Source organism: Poecilia mexicana, unplaced genomic scaffold, assembly GCF_051168715.1.
Source record: "Poecilia mexicana isolate PSO_F unplaced genomic scaffold, ASM5116871v1 scaffold_15, whole genome shotgun sequence".
Classification (NCBI taxonomy): domain Eukaryota; kingdom Metazoa; phylum Chordata; class Actinopteri; order Cyprinodontiformes; family Poeciliidae; genus Poecilia; species Poecilia mexicana.
In genome coordinates this window covers 25,803,371-25,821,827 of record NW_028263384.1, presented here as the reverse complement: position 1 = coordinate 25,821,827, position 18,457 = coordinate 25,803,371, and the positions used below count along the sequence as shown (strand labels likewise).

At 39.4% G+C, this 18,457-nt stretch overlaps 2 protein-coding genes across 3 annotated transcripts in view; both read right to left on the bottom strand.

The window, feature by feature from the left end:
- Positions 1-9,341, bottom strand: part of srfb (serum response factor b) — a 30,577-nt gene extending 21,236 nt beyond the window's left edge. Inside the window, exons 1-2 of one of the 2 annotated variants that reach the window (XM_015009794.2) lie at positions 8,417-9,341; positions 1,450-1,716 (exon numbers count right to left, since the gene is read on the bottom strand). In XM_015009794.2, the coding sequence (XP_014865280.2) occupies positions 1,450-1,716; positions 8,417-9,052 (903 nt within the window). In that variant the 5' untranslated portion in view covers positions 9,053-9,341. The remainder of the gene's footprint in view (positions 1-1,449; positions 1,717-8,416) is intronic. The other variant, XM_015009795.2, reaches the window with a different exon arrangement.
- Positions 9,342-14,043: 4,702 nt separating this feature from the next.
- ptk7b (protein tyrosine kinase 7b) overlaps positions 14,044-18,457 on the bottom strand; it is a 78,066-nt gene continuing 73,652 nt past the window's right edge. The window contains exons 17-20 of the mRNA XM_015009789.2: positions 18,337-18,417; positions 17,149-17,300; positions 16,263-16,441; positions 14,044-16,147 (exon numbers count right to left, since the gene is read on the bottom strand). Coding sequence (XP_014865275.2) covers positions 15,987-16,147; positions 16,263-16,441; positions 17,149-17,300; positions 18,337-18,417 — 573 coding nt within the window. The 3' untranslated portion in view covers positions 14,044-15,986. The remainder of the gene's footprint in view (positions 16,148-16,262; positions 16,442-17,148; positions 17,301-18,336; positions 18,418-18,457) is intronic.

Sequence of the window (18,457 nt, the reverse complement as noted above, 5' to 3'; positions counted from 1 at the left end):
AGTTACAGTGAAGAGGATGGTTGAAGGCTTTTGTTAGTGTAATGTAATCTCAGCATAAATGCAGCTGTTCTGCCAAAGCCTCTGAGGCTGGTTAGTGAACATTAGTGAGCAAACAGAATCATGAAGATCAAGAAACACAGCAGACAGGTCAGAGAGAAGGTTAAAGAAAGATCAGATTACAAATCGATATTCTAAACATCTTTTAAACATCCCATGAAGCATAAATATAGTATCTGAGAATGGGAAGAACATGGCAAAACTGCAGAAATGGAGCAAGAGTTAAAGTTAGAGCTGCACCAATTAATACCTGCAAAAAAATTCTAGTTGGGTAGCAGTAACAATGTGCAATGCATAAGGGCAGATATATTTAGTCTAATGCTATTCTTTGTGCTCTGAGTGATGTCATACTTTATCATTTATTTTAAATTATATTTAGAATTACTAAATATAATGAACCGTGTGAAAGAATGTTTGTTGCAGTTTATTTTTATACGTTTGACCAACGTAGCCAATCTTTAGTTTTTGTCAGTTTCAGTTTCTTTGTCATTTATTTTACATTGGATGTTATACTCCTCACTGACCTGACTGAATAAATTAAAGTTGTGTTTTTTTTACATGTTTGACCAAGCTTGTGAAGCATTTGGTGCATGTAGGTGTGCTGTACTGGTCCAGTTGTCAAATAAATTTGTTAGTCAGTCCCGTTATCTCAGTGTTAAAAAATTTTTTTTATGTCAATTCAGCACTGTTGTTCTGTATGGGATCGTTATCGGTAGATACCGAACCTCATATAGCTGTATCGGTATCAGAAGTGAAAAAAAAGTTGTGTTGTTTTTAATTTCGATTTATTTGTTGTTTCTGGTTGTTGTGTTTTATTTTGGCCATTTAAAATATCTTCCAGTTCCAGGTTTAAAGAGTTCTTTACAAAATTAAAGTTTATTGGTCATTGAGCGTGTGAGCTTGCATTATTATGCCATTATCAATATATTACTGGAAAATGGTCCCAAACAACAATATTATCATTGCAATAATTTCGGCGACTGTTTACCTTCCATCAAATTTTTTTTTTTATTGTGACAAGTCTACTTTTGAGCTACAGTTTGCTACTGTAGTGTTTTTATTTGTAAAATAATCAATTATGTTTTTTACTTTTATGCATCATTTATTGGGACAAGATGAAGGAAAAGATGAATTCTTATGGAAGGTACGATAACAACAAGGCCAAAGCAAAAACCTTTCACGAAGCAGGAGAAAGCTTAAAACTGTTTACATTTTAACTTCTATCCTCCACAGCTGGTAGTCAGCTTGATTTATGTCCTCTTGCAGAGACGTTTCTTACAATATTCATCAGTCACTCTCTACAATGCCTTAACTGTTTAATTCATCTCTCAAAGAGAGAGCAGACAGAGAGACGTGCACTGAATCAGAAGCACTCGAGTTCTGAGTTTTTACCTTCGTGTCGCCCATGCTCTCCGACTCCGACACCTGGTAGGTGAGGTCTGTCTCCTCGAAGCCCGTGGCACTCATGCGCTGGTCCATGGAGGGGTCGGAGCGCGGCGGAGAGTCCGGCGAGTTAAGGCATGTCTGGATCAGGGCTTTGCCCGTTTCGCTTGTGATCATAGGCTGGAGTTTCCGGGTGGCGAAAGTATAGACATGACCCGTTTCGCTGGCCACCAGCAGGAGAACCTGGGTTCCCGTCAGGGTCGAGAGTTCATAGGCCTGGGGAGAGATAAATCAGGAACAGTAAGACATAATATATATATAGCTCACCAAATTTGGACTTCCTTTTGATGAATTATTCTCAGCAGTGAAGGGAATATAAAAAATTCCCAATATGAACTAGTGGAAAAACAGAAATAAAAAGCCCAGTGCAATTTATAAATACCTCTGTAGTGAACTGTGACGTATTCCGCGAAGCTGAAGATAAGACTCCCAGAATAGAGAGTGTGATATAGATGTGAGACAGCAAAGGGCTTGTTTGCAAAAGCAGTGGGGGGAATATTAGCACTCCAGATGACTGAGGAACCATTCTTTAAACAGAGGTAGATTCTGCTGCCTTATCTGCATCATGTTCACACGTTGGCTCTACGGACAGGGAGCATCGAAATGTTACTCCGGCCTCCTAAAGCTGGGCTCAGAGTGAGAACGTCTTTCAATCTAAAAGACTCATCAGGTATGTGGAGGATGCCACTGGGGCTGTCAAGGAACGGTGTCATTACCACCACCTTGGCACGCAAACCACAGTCAGAACAAGACGACAGACGAGCCATTGTACGCTGGAGTGCAGTCCGCTGTCAGACAGAGCGAAGAGACGAATCGCATTCAAATGAAAGGGTTTTATTGAGCTGTAATAAACCACATCTCATCTCTTTCACGCTCGGCCTCCTTGTACATCATGTCGATCAGTGATTACTCAAACAAAACCGCACAGCTCCCCTTACTGTTCTCTACCGTCTGCCTTTAGAAGCTGTGAGTTGAACAAACATCCAAAACCAAAAATGACAGACTGAGTGTCAGAGTTCAAAAAGATTTCAAAAAGCATGATACTTCCAGAGCAAGAGTACCTCAGTCCCTTTTAACAGACTATTAAAGTGAATGTAGACTATCACTGACCATCACTGTGGTTGAAGAAAAGAACGTGCTGTTCGTTAGAAACCTTGACGGGAAGTTGGACAAACTCAAAAGGTGTGTGGTCAGACAAACACAAGGATGGACAGACAAACCGGACAGATGGACAAACAAATTCACAGACAGTTGAACAAAAAACTGATGAGCAGTCAGGTCCCAGTTGAGCAAGTTAATTCATGTTGATCCAACAGTTTGTTCAGACAAACTGATGAAAACATGGTTACATAAACTGTTTGATGGACAGACAAAAAACTCTGTCAGGAAGTTGGTAAAATAGTTGAGTTGTTGGCTGGACGGACACATAGTTAGATAAATGGGTGGGCAAACCGATGGGTAGATGGAAAGATGGACAAACTAGATAACGGACAAGCAGACAAACCAGTGGATGGACAAAAGGTTAGACAAAGTGGTGGGTTGACCAAAGGACATAAAGCCAGATAAACTAATAGGAGTCATTTTGGTTTGCTGTGCTTCAATGTTAAACTTCGGAGCAGCCTACATCCTCATCTCAGACTCATACCTGAACAGGACTAAACTTTCAGAAACCTGTTCCTGACTCTCGTCCAATTTCAGGTCCTTACTGAAGTATTTCTCAGATTCTAGTTTAATAGACCTCTTCTGGTCCGCCTTAAACCATTTGACAGCTTAGCTGACCGATTAGACCAGACCAGGTCCAGGTTAATTAACTTGCTTCTGTAAAAGTGACAAACATTAAAATGAAGCCTCTCAGAAGTTAACAGCAGCTATTCACACTTTCAGGAAAAGCAGAACAGAAAATGTTAATTTATTCTAGCAACAACACCAGACATTAATAAAACAGGCAATTTGCATCACATAAGTTCCTGACTTATCAGGAAATGACAAAAAAAACAGATCACTGTCAAAACCAAGAACTAAAAGCATCATGACTAAATCCTAAACAGACAACGAGAAAGGTTTCCTTAAAATCTACCAGGATCACCACAGTATGTTCCAGTACAAGACGGGGCTTATGGACAAAGTTTTGATAAAACCCACTAATGACATTTTTCATAATAAACCCCTAATTTAATTAAAACAATTAACGTTTTGGCGTCTCTCACTGAGCTGACAGGATTTGGTCATTATTTGCTTATTATACAGTTTTGTACAGCTATGCTTCCAGGAACAGCAAGGTAATCAAGTAATGAAAACATCCATTAGCACCAGTAATTTGTCTTCATAGCTTCTTAAAACAAAGGAACACTAAGGACGATGCACGTTTTCCAACTCAACAAAATGAGTCCGGAGAAAATTACTCATCCTGCTGGTTGAAATCTTCAGAAAAGTGAATGAATTGTGCCTGCAGATCAGTTCCTAAAATGTTCCTGAATCACTTGTCTTTTTTAAAAAAAAAAAAAAAAACCTACAGACAAAGCAACATTCATTCAGAGCAGCTGGGATAATTTTTAAACTATGACATAGTGTCCACTCTTTGCTGCAAATTAGCTCCAATTGGATCGAAGCACCTTTCAACATCAACTTATAAGGTTTTGTCACAGTTTCTCAACTGCATTTAGGTCTAGACTTTGACAAGACCATTTGAGCAAACAAATATGCTTTGATCTAAATTGAAATGAATTCAAAGATACTTTATTTACCCTAGAAAAGAACTTATAATTTAAAGATCCAAGTATCTTCAAATTGATCCGACTGGCAGGAAGGATGTCCAGTAGCAGTCAGTCTTGCAACAAATCTTAAGTAGCCTCTGACTGAAGCATGTTGCTGTATTACAGCCTTGTGACTTTCATGGAATGCCAACAGCTCAATCTCATGGCAGCAGAGTCGATATAACACGTCCTGGATGACGCAATCAGTTGGCTAACTCTAGTAATCCACCCAATTTGATTTTGACGCTGCTCCCACGGTAACTTATCATAACAACTGTCCAAAAGTGAAAAAGAGCAAAAATCCTTCCAGCTGCACACCATCCAAAACCAGGGAGAATAATTGTCCAAACATGCCTAAACCAAAAAGAAAAAACTAAATGATGAACAAAAGTCAACACATAAGAACTAAAGTAACAGATCTACTCCAACATGCTGCCACCATGAGTGGCCCAACTCTAGAAAACCATTCCTTTACAGCTCTGGCTGTGTGCTTAGAGTTGTTCTGTCGCTTCATTTGTAAGCCTCTTATTGGCTTTTGCTAAGAATTGCTCTTGATTTAGCTCAATATATCACTCTTATCAACTCTGGGCAACATTCCAGATCCTTCTGAAGAGGAGGAAAATCCCCACAGCATGAAAGTGCCACCGCTATGTTGCACCATGAGGAGGAGCGCGTTTCATTTTTGCCTCCTCTGAACAAAGTGCCTTCTTTCCACAAGTCATGACTCGTGTGTTTACTAAATAACTTGTAGAAACTTTGACAACTTTCTCTACACCTTCCACTGTCTTGCTTGGTTTTTATGATGCACTTTAAGTCCTCTGACAAACCTCCTAGGCCTTCATAGAACAGATAGATTTGTACTGAGACTTTTATATTTATAATATTTCAAATTTATGTAATCAAGGACAGCACAGGTGGAGAAAGTGTGTTAGACTTAATTTTACTGAGAAATATCAAAGTAAAACTGGCTGAATCCCTGCCAGCAACGATTCTCTAATAATGCAACAGTATAAAACAAAACCTTGAGTAAAGTTACCAAGCGGCGCGTCTCCATGTATAAAAGCTAAAGCACGTAAAGCAAAGGGAAGGGAAGATGTGGGTCGACCTGTGCTCTCTGCATCCTTCAAAAGCGAAAACAGAGCTCCTCCTTGTTAGAGACCAAACTACTATAAATCTACCCACTCCACCCACCTGTCAATTTCTGTCATGGCTGGCATTAGTGTGGGCAACTGCTTAAAAAAATAAAAACATCCCTCCCCACGTTGTGTCAAATAGTGTTCATGTTGCCAAGAGCCTACATAAAGACACTTCAGTTTCCACGACAACAGTCTGGGAAAAAAAAACAAAAAAACATTAAAAACCAAAAGAAATTCAGAAGAGAGTGAACCATGCACGCGCCTCAAAACATTTAACTAAGTGTTTATTTTAGTCTTTAATAAAGGTGTTAATCACTCCTTTTACAGTGAAATAACTACAGACATAGTTCCACAATAATTAACTTTAAATGGAGTTATGGGGCCCTAATAAAAACTTGACAAGCTGCTTCAGTCCCCTCAAACCAACTATTACCCCCTTTTTAATCATCCATATTCAATAAATACATTACTAACACAGACATCTTTACAATAGTTTATTCTGACTTCTGTAGAATAGAGAAAAGTACAATGTGGAAATACCACATGCAAAACATGAATCTCTTCAACATCTAAATATTTTAACACAAGCAAAAAAATATCCACAGAGTAGAAAACTGACTTTTTTAAAGGTCATTTTAAAAAGTTTCATTTTGAATGACTACAACTAATTTGAACTCTAAATAAAGGAAGTTTACTACAGTAAATCCAACTCGTGTGACATTTCTAATGCTCCTGGGTGCCTCCTGCTGGATATGAAGCACTAAGCAGCTGCTTAGATTGCTTATAACTTGGGCCAGATCTGAGTCGTAGCCAAATAAAATACAGTGGACCCCCAGATTAGCTGAAATTCAGCAATACTCAAGTCTCCATTCAAGAAAAACGCTTAGAACTGCTTATTTAAATCATTAAAAAACCAAATATACACTCCTCTGACACAGCCAATCAGCGCCAAGGAAAATAAACGATGTTCTTGGATTGGCTGCTTTGCAAACGCCACCCAATTGCACCCAGGTATTTCAGCTCTCCAAGCTGCACTTTCCTTTGAATATCTTAGATTTTTTTTTAATCTGCAAATTTTGTGTTTTTTTTTTTGTTTTGTTTTTTTGAGACATAACAAAGGATCATCTCCAGATCAAAATCTGACATTTTCCCTCAATCTGCTCAGATCGGTGGGTCAAATACTGAAAAATCAGAATTTTTCCTCTCAGTCATGAGCTGCATTTTAACCAAAGAACTCCCATAGATTTTAGTTCATAAAAAAGCATCCACTTTAAGTACTTTAAGTGTTTTTGTTGAGCTTATTTTTTTAATCTGATAAATAGGTCAGGAATATGTGTTTTAATGCAATAAATAGGGTTAATGTCTTTTACTGCTTTCACTTTTGGCAGAGTTCAGAACTACTATGTCTGTTCTTTAACAGAGGAACACATGTTTTCTGTTTTGTGTCCAAAAAAGAAAAAATCAAAACAAAACAAAAAACAAAACAAAACCAACAAAAAAAATGTTTAAATCCACAAGTATCGGTATCGGCGATTGGTGAATTTCTAGCAAATAGGTGATTGCTTTGCAAAGCTCTCCAAACACTACTGCTTGATAGGCATCAACACAGGCTTTGAAGATTAGGATGAAGAGGAAATTGTCATCTTCAGATCTTCAGTGTCACCTGTCACTCTGAGCTCACAAAACCGAAAGCAAAAAAAAGACAGACTAGAAGCCTGCAGGAGGATGTGGAGTCATGCCGCATGCACAGACTCCACTGTGAGCGCTCTCTGACCATCCTCTGATCTGTTTCCCCTCGGGTTTATTCAGCTGTTGGCACATGAAAACTACTGCTGCTCGCTGCCACATGGCCCTGCTTTGCGGTGGCGGAGGCAACAGTCTGTGCACGGATGCAGCTGAAAGGGGCTTCTTTGCAGAAGACGCAGGCCTTCTTAATGAGACTGCAAAGGTGTGCTGTCTGGGAACCTGTGTATGAATGAGTGCGTCAGGATATTTGGAAATCTGAGAGTCTGTGTGTGGGTTAGTTGGGGGGGGGGGGTGAGGCTTGGTCACAAATAGAACTGTCATTGGCTCAAATCTATTTACAGCCCTTTGCTCGGACTTCCTTGCACCCACTGAGTCACATTGTGGTACAACTGTTTTGTCACAAGAAATGGACTAATCTGCTGCTCTGAATAAACACTTGAATTTACTCTTTATTATAACTTTAACCATTCCTTCTTTATCAGATTTTTCATTTTGTCATATTACAACTACAAACCTCATTGTGTTTCATTGGGATTTTCTGTGACAACCCAAAGTTATGAATAAATGTGAGGAGGAAGAAACATGTTTTTCCAAATGTTTTACCGTTAAAATCCAATGAAATCAGCCCTTCATTTATATTCAATTTACTCTGACACCCCTAAAATAAAGTCAGAGATAATGTGGAGCCATTTCAAACAGGTTTGAGTTACAGAACTATACTCAGAATGTTGGACAAATCACAAACACTGTTCAATCCACCGTCGGAAATGGGGATGAATGTGGAAAAACTGCAAACCTTCAAATATATGGCCATCCACCTAAATGAACCAATCTTCAGAGAAACAGCCAAAAGGCCAGCAGTAACTCTGGAGGAGTTGCAAAGTTCCACAGTTCAGGTGGGGGACTCCATCAATGTAGGAGAAAGATGTGTAGGGCACACAGGAAACGTGACCCAAGTTGAACTTTCTGGCCTACATGCAGAAAAACGACACTGCACATCACCCTGAACACATGGTGGGAAAGCATCATGCATGTCTAACTCTAGTCTTAATTGAAATTGACCCAAAAATGGCCTACTCAAAGTGCAGACATAGATTTTGCAAAAATATGCAAAAGTTGGTGGGGACACACTCCACTTTTCCACAACTTTACACTTATACACTCAATAACGTTAACCCAATAAACTGCATGTAGACATAAATGTGTGAAACCTGGAAAAATTGGCAAGGCACTGCAGAGGTAGGCTGGGACAATAAACATAAAACACTTTTAACACCTCACCTTTTTCATAATGCCCGTCTTCCTCTTGCTGAACGTGGTGTAGCGTCTCAACTTGTTATCTATAAATTCCATCTTTATTTTTACCCGCCCACGTGTCTTCTTCCCCGGCTTTGCTCCGGCAACTCCTCCGGTCACCATGCCGTACCCTCCGGGGGGTACTCCCAGCTCCAGTCCCGCCGCCGCCCCTTCCATCTCCCCCCTCTCCCGCTTCACCCCTCTCCTGGTGTCCCCGAGTGAACCCACCGGGTCATCCTCGTCTCCAGAGTCCGAATCATTATCCGAGCCGCTGCATAGAGGAGCATTATCCCGATCCGGGTCGAAGCGGGCTCCATGGGGCATCACCACCCCGGTGTTTAACCCCACAATGCCTCCTTGGACGGCAGTCTGCAGGGGGTTCAACCCGGCCCCGTTCCCCGGTCTCGCCCCTCTAGAACCCCCTGGCCCGTTTGCCCCCAGCATCCCGGCAGCCTCTCTCTCCCCCTGTCGCCCCGCAGCTCCGCCGCTCTCACCGACCCCCGGTAAGGCTTGACCCGTTCGGACCAAAACGGGACGAATCCCCGGCCCGTGTCCCGTAGCAGTCCTGCCCGATGCCGACCCGTTTCCAGATGGTGCCGATCCGACCTGGCTGGGTAACATTATATTCACAGAAGCGAGTCTCTGAACGCCAGCCAGAGAAGCTGGAGCGTGTCGAACCGTGAGGGGCTGTTAAAGCGCATACGCGTCCGAGCCAGTAAATGTAAACAAACCGGGCCAGATGACAGATTGCGGTGTCCAGGAAATAACCGATACAAACTTTACAAACTGATGCTGCCCCCAAGACCCGTAAACCCCGGCTCAGTTAGGCTCACCCTCCTCCTCTATTTCCAAAACTCCGAGCACTTTCTCAAAAAGGAAAGCGCGAAGAACGCCTCACGAAAGATTCCGCCGAGTCAGATAGTCCGCTGTACGTTTAAAAAAATGAACGATTCAAACCTATCGATTCGTGCACATATATCACTATTCACTTGTACTTGATTAAAATCTCCATATATCCCTGATCCAGAAGCGAAAACAACCGCCTAGCTTCAAAATGCCGCATTTAAGAGCGGAGTGATACCAGAACCGGGGACTACTTCCCTCCTTATAAAGAGATACGTTTCCTTATTTGGTGCTGTCTCTCCTTATTTGGTGAGTCACAGCGTTCCCCATCGATTGGCTGAGGATTATCTGAATAGCGCTGTGATTGGTCGATGAGGTACACTCATTAGAATAAATACCAACATGGTTGAGCTAATGTCAACGTCACCGTGGACAAGCAGGAACACCAAAATAATGCCAATAATAGAGTAAATAATAATAAAAAGACAACTTTATATTTCGAGTGAGTGTTACAAAGTAAACTCCGACCTAGAAAACATCTTAACTAGAAATGTTTTCATGCAAGAACTTGGCTTTAGCTTGGCCTACTGAGACCACAGCACTGCTACTAAAAAGTTCTCAAAGAAGATGGCTCTTAAAGCAGAGCTGTTGCCAGTTATTTTAAATAGGAAGTTTAATGGAAGGATGAAGTTTTTTCATTAAGGTGTAATGATAACTACAGCTTTGATAGGATTATAAAGCAAATAATTCAGATGACATAAACAAAGGGTAGAGTTAGTGCTTCTACAACCACCACCAGGGCTGGATTTAGGAGAATATGGGCCCCTGGGCCAGAACCAGTCTGGGGGTATATCCAACATATGTTTCTTTAAGGAAAGCAAATTTTAATAGATGCCAATCAGGTATAAGAGAATTGTATAATAGTACTCGTGTATTCATTTATGTATTGTCCACCTGAAAAATAGTTTTTATCTTTGCATTTGTTTTTTCCTATAGGTTCCTTATAAACATGGCACCCTTTCTAGAAATGTTTTCAACCATACAAAAGTGGCTACAAATGCCAAAGTAACTATGTCAGTTCTGTATGGCAATATTATGGACTCTGAAAAAAATAAAGAAGGTGGTGTAGAACATATACTTAAAGCTATCCGACATGCCTGTGTTTGGTTAGTGATGACAATATTGCGTCACTGTTTTCAAATACCCTTATATTTGTCATCTACACAAAAATGAATATGGGCTTACAGGTTTTCTCTGGAAACGTATGAAATACAATGTTTCCAAGATTTCCATTCATTAAGAAAATAAAGTATTTTGCCATCCCTGAAACTATGTAGCCCTGAGCTGCTGCCTCAGTAAGCTCTGTGACTATAACCAAATGTTTTGCTTGACAACCTGATCAGTAACGCAAATATTTTATAAAACAGTAGTACTTTGGATGTTATAAATAGCTTTTCAACAGAGTCATCAGACAGTTTAGTCAGAAATGACATAAAATGTGACCCAAGCAACAAAAAAGACCAACCTTGACTGAACTTGACATAAAATATCAAGTTCATTCTTAAGTCATTCAAGTTTGTGGGGATTTGAACCCGGTTTAGCAACATGCAGTTTGCATATTCTCCCAGCGCATACTGTCTTTCTGGGTATTGCAGCTTCCTCCCACAGTCCAGAAACATGGCTGTTAGGTTAACTGGTTCTAAATTATGACTGCATGACTCGTTTGTCCTGTGTATCTCCATGTTGCCCTGTGATGGCCTGGCAACCTGACCAGGATGGATCCTACCTCTCACCCAATGCCAACGGGTATAAACAATGCATGAATGGAATTCAGTTGCTCTCTGAGGTCCTCTGCTGGTGGCCTTGAGGTCTTGAATATTTTCTCAGTTTGTTGACACAGCAGACTGAAATTGATGCTGTGCATGTCTAGAGCCCCTCCTTGATTCTTTTCATTTTGATTCCAGGAAAACCAAATCTGATTGCTGGAGGTAGTCATGAGAAGAACACTCCTTATGCCATGCTCAGATATAGTTTTGATTAGTTATGTCACTTTACACTGACCTTTAAGAGGTAAAAAAACAAAAAACAAAACATGAACTCATACAATCTGCAAATCAACTGAAATACCAGACTGTTCGACATTAGCTAAGCTATAATTTTGAATTTGTACAGTCCTTTCCAAGCAGTTACACAAAAAAACTAAACTCAACTGAAAGACAATGTATTTCTCTGTATCTGTGTCCTTGTTTTGATACATTCAATTATCTTGGCCTACTTTTTATGCAGTTTATTTTCTTTAACATACCAAAACTCCAAGGAAATGGCTTGTTGGTAAAAGAGATGATGCAAAAAACAACTTGTTTTGAACCTGTTTAAATCTTATTCATATTTGCAATACAAATAGCACAAGAAAGAAGAAAATCTTTGCCTGTGAAAAAGGTTGTTAATACAGCGGCATTGTGGTTCAATCTTATCACCTTGCTGCAAATCCATTTGAGGACGTTACAGAAAAATGAACCTGGAAATGAACCAGCTGCATTTAGGGCTGTAGCCTCCTTTACCACTTTACACGTTTGTTTTAATTGTGTTCATGTTGATTTATATGCACTGTCCTGATGAAATAAATTCAAACTGTATCCTGTATTCACATCACAGATCCTCCACCTTACAGAACGGCAGTCATAAACTTCACCTGAAGTGTTTGCTGCTCTAAAGACTCAGTTTTAGTCTTCAATTAATGCTTCAATTACAATTAATTGTCAGAGGAACAAATAATTGTATCAAAACTATTATTCAATAAATACATGTACTTACAATAAAAGCTTTGATTTTGATGCAGTAATAAAATATTTAATTATTTTTACCAGGGATGCCACTAAGTGTTGCTTGCATTATGCATTCAAACATATAGTAAATTTTTTTAGAGTAGAAAATATGCCCCACAAAATTCCCTTAAGAGTTGTTCTTCATATGAGAAACCATAATCAGTTACAATCAACATCTTATAGTCGCACCCAGATGCAAAGAGCAGACTAAATTACTTTTTTTTTTTATCAGATATTACTGACAGTTGCCAAACCCTGTGTGTGTCTAATATTTAAGTCTCGGTATCTGCCCTTTAGTTTTCATCCTTGTAACCACTGAATGCAAGAATCCAGGTTGCCATGACAACTAAAACAAGCAGCGTTAACTAAGTGCATTACAATTAGTCATGACTTTATGAACAGACACTTTAAAAAATTGTCCTCAGATGAAAAAAAAATAATAAAAATGTTAGAGAAAAATTGGCCAAGAGGCACTTCAGTGGTTAAGGTATTGATTCTCCTCCCACTTGCTTCTCCCAACAGGCAGGTTAGAACAGATGCTTTATTATATTTCTGACAGGCTTTCTCTCTCAAGACCTGCTGGGTATATATCCACTTATTGCGACATCAGCTCAGAGAAAACAGATTGACTATAGTTTGATAAGAGCTGGAACCTCATTCATAAACAAACCTTAATGATCAATAAAACTATGAACATGACTATTCACACCTGTCTCAAACATTTAGCATGAAGTTAGTCATCGATAATTGGGAAAACGTAATCTAAAATAGTTTAGTAATCTAAAATTACTAAAATATTATTACATTATTAAACTATGTACTCCCAGTCCAGTATTCAGAGGTTATGCTTTCATCAAATATGTGCAAAACAACTAATAAATCTTCTACGACTCCTGTTCTTTACACAGGGAATCTACCGCCCCCTACTGGTCAATAAGGGTAATCTTCAGCGTTCTGTGAGGTCGTTTTGTAAGACCACATTAGAAATTTGAGAAACTGCAGCTTTGAACTTTGTAAAGTTTACAGTCTGTACTTTGAACACACTCAGAAAATCAATCTGCTGGAGCATGTTAACCATTGTTCTTGGTTAATAAGCAGATCTTCTCCGGCAGAGTATGAAAGAAAAGTAACAGGAAAAGGCCAAGAGCCAGGATTCAAACCCAGGACATGGAAATGGAGGAAGGAAGAAAGAATAGACAAAGAATAAAATAATTAAAAACATCAAATTTTATTTATTCAAGTTTGTATTTAATCTTGGAATTGATATTGTTTTATAAAATAGACAGATCTTTGATAAGGGTTCATGGTGCTTCACACTAAGATGAAGACAACCTTTTATTTTAATGATGCCCAAATAGTCTAACTCTTCCTTTAGACTTGAGATCAGTGGACTGGTCTGGTCTGGTCTGTTGTATTGTGCTAGCCGTGAGCCACAATAGGCCAGGCAGAAACTTAAAAATCCAACCTTTGTCCATCTATTTAAAACAATATAGCAACACCCTGACAACTCTCTTCAGTGTGGAGGCTGCTACTGGAAGAAGGCTCAAAGTTAGCCATTATAAAACATCAATGAAGTATAAAACTGAAGCCAGAGGAAATGCACAAGGTGAAAGAAGTTATCCATTACCTGAGAAACGACCACATTGTTAGTCACTTATCCATGCAGAGTAATGGCGGTCATTGCCTAAGAGGCGGTGAACACCATGGACAGATCGCTAGGTCATCACAATGCAACGCACACAGTTACACCAAGTTACTTCCTGCATATGGTTTACATGCTCCAAAAGTGTGTTTCGATTTAAAAAGAACACATGAGAGAAAGTCTGCAGATGGAAATGTTTTTCCACTTATCTTCTGCCCTGGATACTGCTAAAAATAAGTTTCATTATTTTTCATAGTTTGAACTCCGCAAACTGTAATAGTTAAAACAAAAAAAAACTCACATTGAGTAAAAACACTGTGCACCTTTATTGACAGCAGCATGTATAATTTTGAATATATCTGATTACTGTGAACATTTGCTCAAGCAGAGTAAAAAACAAAAAAAAAAAAAAACAAGAGGTCTAGGTTTGAGTGCCTAGCATTCATAAAAAAACAAAACGTATAAAAACAAGCTCATAAACGAAGGCCTTTGTATTTGATTAGATAATGTAAAAAAAAGGGGAGACTGTTAGGATAATCCTTCATTTTCTAGGCACTTAAATGAGTCCAGGTGACCTCCAGTCAGCGTTTTTGACCTCCTGTGTGCCGACTGTTAGCATATTCTGTTAGGATGCACACTGAGATGGATCATGTGAACACTAAAGTAGCATAACAATGTTATGGAAGTACCAATTATAAACAGTTAAAAACAAAAGAAAACAGGACCTTCATCATAAATAAACAGGTACCTGTGCATCCTTCTACACAAAGAAACATGGTGTCCTCTCAAGTGAAGTTAGTGCATGGCTTCTACGTTATGTACACTTTGTCTGGTGTAATGATCGACTGATAAAAAATTAAAATAAAATATGATTGGACCTCTGTGAATGTTATGCTGCACGTTTAACATGGTGATGGGTTGAATCCCTGCAACTGCTGACATTGTTGGTGAGACAAAAAGCACCTCGAAGTGACACAACAGCATATACTCGTCCTTTCGATATAAATTCTTGGCTAAAAAAGGTTTGTTTCAGTTTGTTCCTGAAGTGTAACAAGATGATGTTTTAAACTGGAAGCGTAACAGACCATGACCCTTCATGCAAGCCTGGTTAGGCCTCTTCTTTTATCCGCGTATGTCTGAGTGAAAAGAGTTCGGCGGGAGCACTCGTCCACTCAAAGGTTAAAGGAGCAGATTAAATATTTAAGACAGGATTCCTACACGTGATTTATTTAAAAAAAAACAAACATTTCCAGACTCAACCTTCCTCAGTTCTCTATGCTCTTTTTTGAGCATAGAGAAAACAAATGTTCACCATGAAACAATGGCCGGTATTTATACACTGTATGGCAAGATTTAATTTGATAACCTGGGGAAAAGAAAAACTGGAAGGAAGGATAAAAAGTGATAGGAGGTGGGAAGGACAAGGAAGGAATGGAATAAAGAGGGAAGGAAGATAGAGAGGAACAATAAGGAGGAGGGAATCAAGAAAAGAAGAGGGACCTGAGGAAGAAATGTGGAAAGAGGAACAAAAGAGGGAAGAAAAAGAGAGATGCACAAAAATTATAGATGCAAATAAGGATGGAAGGACATAAGAAAAAATAGATTGAACAAAGGACTAAATGAAGGAATAGAGATAGGGCTAAATGAAGGAATAGAGATAGGACACAAAGAAGGATTAATGTAAGCAGGAAAGGAAAGAAAAAAAAGGACTAAAGAAAAGTTGCATTTAGACAATGGGATAGGAAATTTTTCCATTCTCTATTTTCTTTCCCTGCTTTTCTTCTGAAATCAATTCCAGACCTTTATAGCCTGTTTGTAACCATTAAAAAAATGAAATATTTTTAATTGAAGAAGCCAGATCTCCTTCCACATATGATCCACTAGTTTCAGGGAAAATCTCCACTGATCGGAGCAGAATGTTGTTTCTCTCATCTCCACAAGGTGGCAGTGGACAGCTAGGTTGAGTGTCTGACGTGGGGTGGAGGCACTGAGGTCATGAGCTGCTGCAGACGGACCGTGTGGAGACTCATATGCTGCAGCTAAGGCCGAACTCCTCCATCATCACGCGTCCACTGATTTAGCAAAAGTCTAGTTCCCACTCTCAACTGAAATAAAAAAAATAAAAAAAAGTTCTCTCTTCAAACCTCTTCCCTGAAATGAGTGAGACTAGTAATCCAGCATTTGTGCTTCAGAGGGACAAAGGGTCAAAAGTTCTGGTTCCCCCCTCCGTTTGTGGACGGTTCTCTCAGACTTTGCTGTCAGAGGGCTGATCTCCCAGGGCGTTGACGATGTCGGTGAAGGAGGGGCGCTCTTTGAGGCTGAGCTCCCAGCAGCGGACCATGAGCTTGTAAATTTTGGAGGGGCATCCATCCGGAGCGGGAAGCTTCAGTTTTTCCATCTTCAGACCTGCAGCAAAAACATCACAAGGTTTTTATGTTAAATTTAAAGACAAAGAACCAAATTTCTCCAACTATTTAACAAAAAACAATAAAAAAAAAAACCTTGAAGAAATCAGCCCTACCTTCCAGAACCTCGTCGTCGCTCAGTTTGTCGTGCGGCATTTCTCCCAGACTGAAAACTTCCCACATCAGCACCCCAAAGGCCCACACGTCGGACTTGGTGGAGTAATCATCCTCGAACACGGACTCTGTTGGCAGCCAGCGCAAAGGGATCCACGCCTGTCTGTAGTGGTAATACTCACTGCGCACAAACACACAGAAACATAAAACATAAGACACACATTCAATTCAAACAGTGAGATTAGGTTAGGAGTTTATTTTGTCAACTTAAAACAAATGAAAACCCAGAATCCACTGCAGTGGATGCTGCCATTGTTCTTCTCATGCTGGCAGCCTATCAGAGGTCTGATTGAGACATGTTTAGACAATCAATCCATTTTGGTTTTGGATGCTGTGCAGCTGCAAGGATTTTTGGTCTTAAAGTTATTATAAAAACTTTTGGACAGTTTTTATAATAAAAAAAAAGTTAAAACCACGTTTTCCATCAGTCATAAATGGGAACGATCATATGCCGTACTCCAACGTCCCTCTGTTCGGCTTTCCAATCATACGGCCAGACAAATTTAAAAAGGAGCAGCAAAAGCAAATGAGGTGGATTAGCAGAGCTTGCTACCAACTGATGTCAAACTATGATACAGCAACAGTCTTCAGTCAGAGGTCTCTTTAGATTCATTGCAAGACTGACTGCTACTGGAGGTCCTTTATGTTGTAAATCAAGACCCCAGAATCTGGAGGAATGGCCTTGATCCAGAATTGGGTACATATACTATACTTCACATGGCGATACTTTTCAATTTGTTGATGTTTCTTTAGGCACAAATCCATTTTTTCTACTTCGCTACTGAAACAACTATAAGCTGCAGCTGTATAACTGTGTTTGTAACAGACCTGTTGTAGACGTCTTTGCTGAGGCTCAGTGAAGACACTTTGATGCGCCTCTGACTGTTGATCAGACAGTTCCTGGCAGCAAGGTCTCTGTGAACGAAGCGGTGATTGGACAGATGCTCCATGCCACGAGCAACCTGGGCACAGATAGAGACCTGGAGAGAGAAAAAAGACAAAGGAGAAGAGCAGCGTAAAGTGACTTTCATAAAACATTCAAAGTGGAACAGAGAGATAATCATAGCTGCACTTCTTCCTAACACTCACAGAAGGTTACAGACCTGAAATAACCTCATTTCCTTTGTAAAATGACTCATTTCAAAAGTTGCAACAGGCAAAAATGTAAACAAAAGACATATTCAGTGTTTTATTTATCTCTAAATACAATTTTTTATTATGTTTTGGTGTCAGAAAGTCTATAAACTTCAGCACTGCTCATAAATAACATAATTCTCCTTTCTTTTAAAGTTTCTCAAGACAGATCATTATTTTCCAATATTGCTTTCAGTCTTTGGAGCCATATTTGTATAAAACTGAATATGAACTGCTATACAAGATGTTATGAAAGACTGTCTGGCACAGTGAAACCCAGTGACCTGCTTTTGTGAGCAGGAATTTGATTTTTTGTAGACCTTTACAGAGGGAACAGTTTCAAACAGAATCATTAGTTTTCCTTCTGGCAACACAGATGAAGATGCAGACCCAGAAGTAAAAAACCCTGAAGCATAAAACAAATGAATTATAAATGAGTTGATGTTTATCTGGCAGTCATTTAAAAACCATAATAGTTTTGGCTTGATTTAAAAAAAAAAATCTAGTTTTGATGCAGGAAACAAAACAGAAGGTCAAAAATTATGTCTTATATATCAAAATAAGACATTTAGGAAGATTCAAACCAACTTTTATCTTTTTCTGATTGTCTGAGCTCTGAAAATCACCCAGTCAAAGCTCATACTTTTTGAGACTGCATAGGAACACTGAAGAGTGCTTTTACATTTCTCAGTAGGGTGCTGGTTGGTTGGATCACCAAGCTACATAACTTTTTTTCTACATCTAAATTTGAAATTAGCTATTCTGAGCAAAAAGCTTGGACACGATTGAAAGGAAAATGCATAAAAATCTCAAAATAGAGCTTTAAAGCATATGTGATGTAGAACGCAGCTTTAGAGCAAAAATAAAACCTTCAGGACTTACTTTTGTCTTGGTGCTGATTGGCTGAGACTTCACCTTGTCATCTTTGCTTTTGGAAATTTTCAGGAACTGCTTCAGATCTCCCTGTCATGAGAAAAAAGAAAGAAGGAAAAGCAGTATAAAA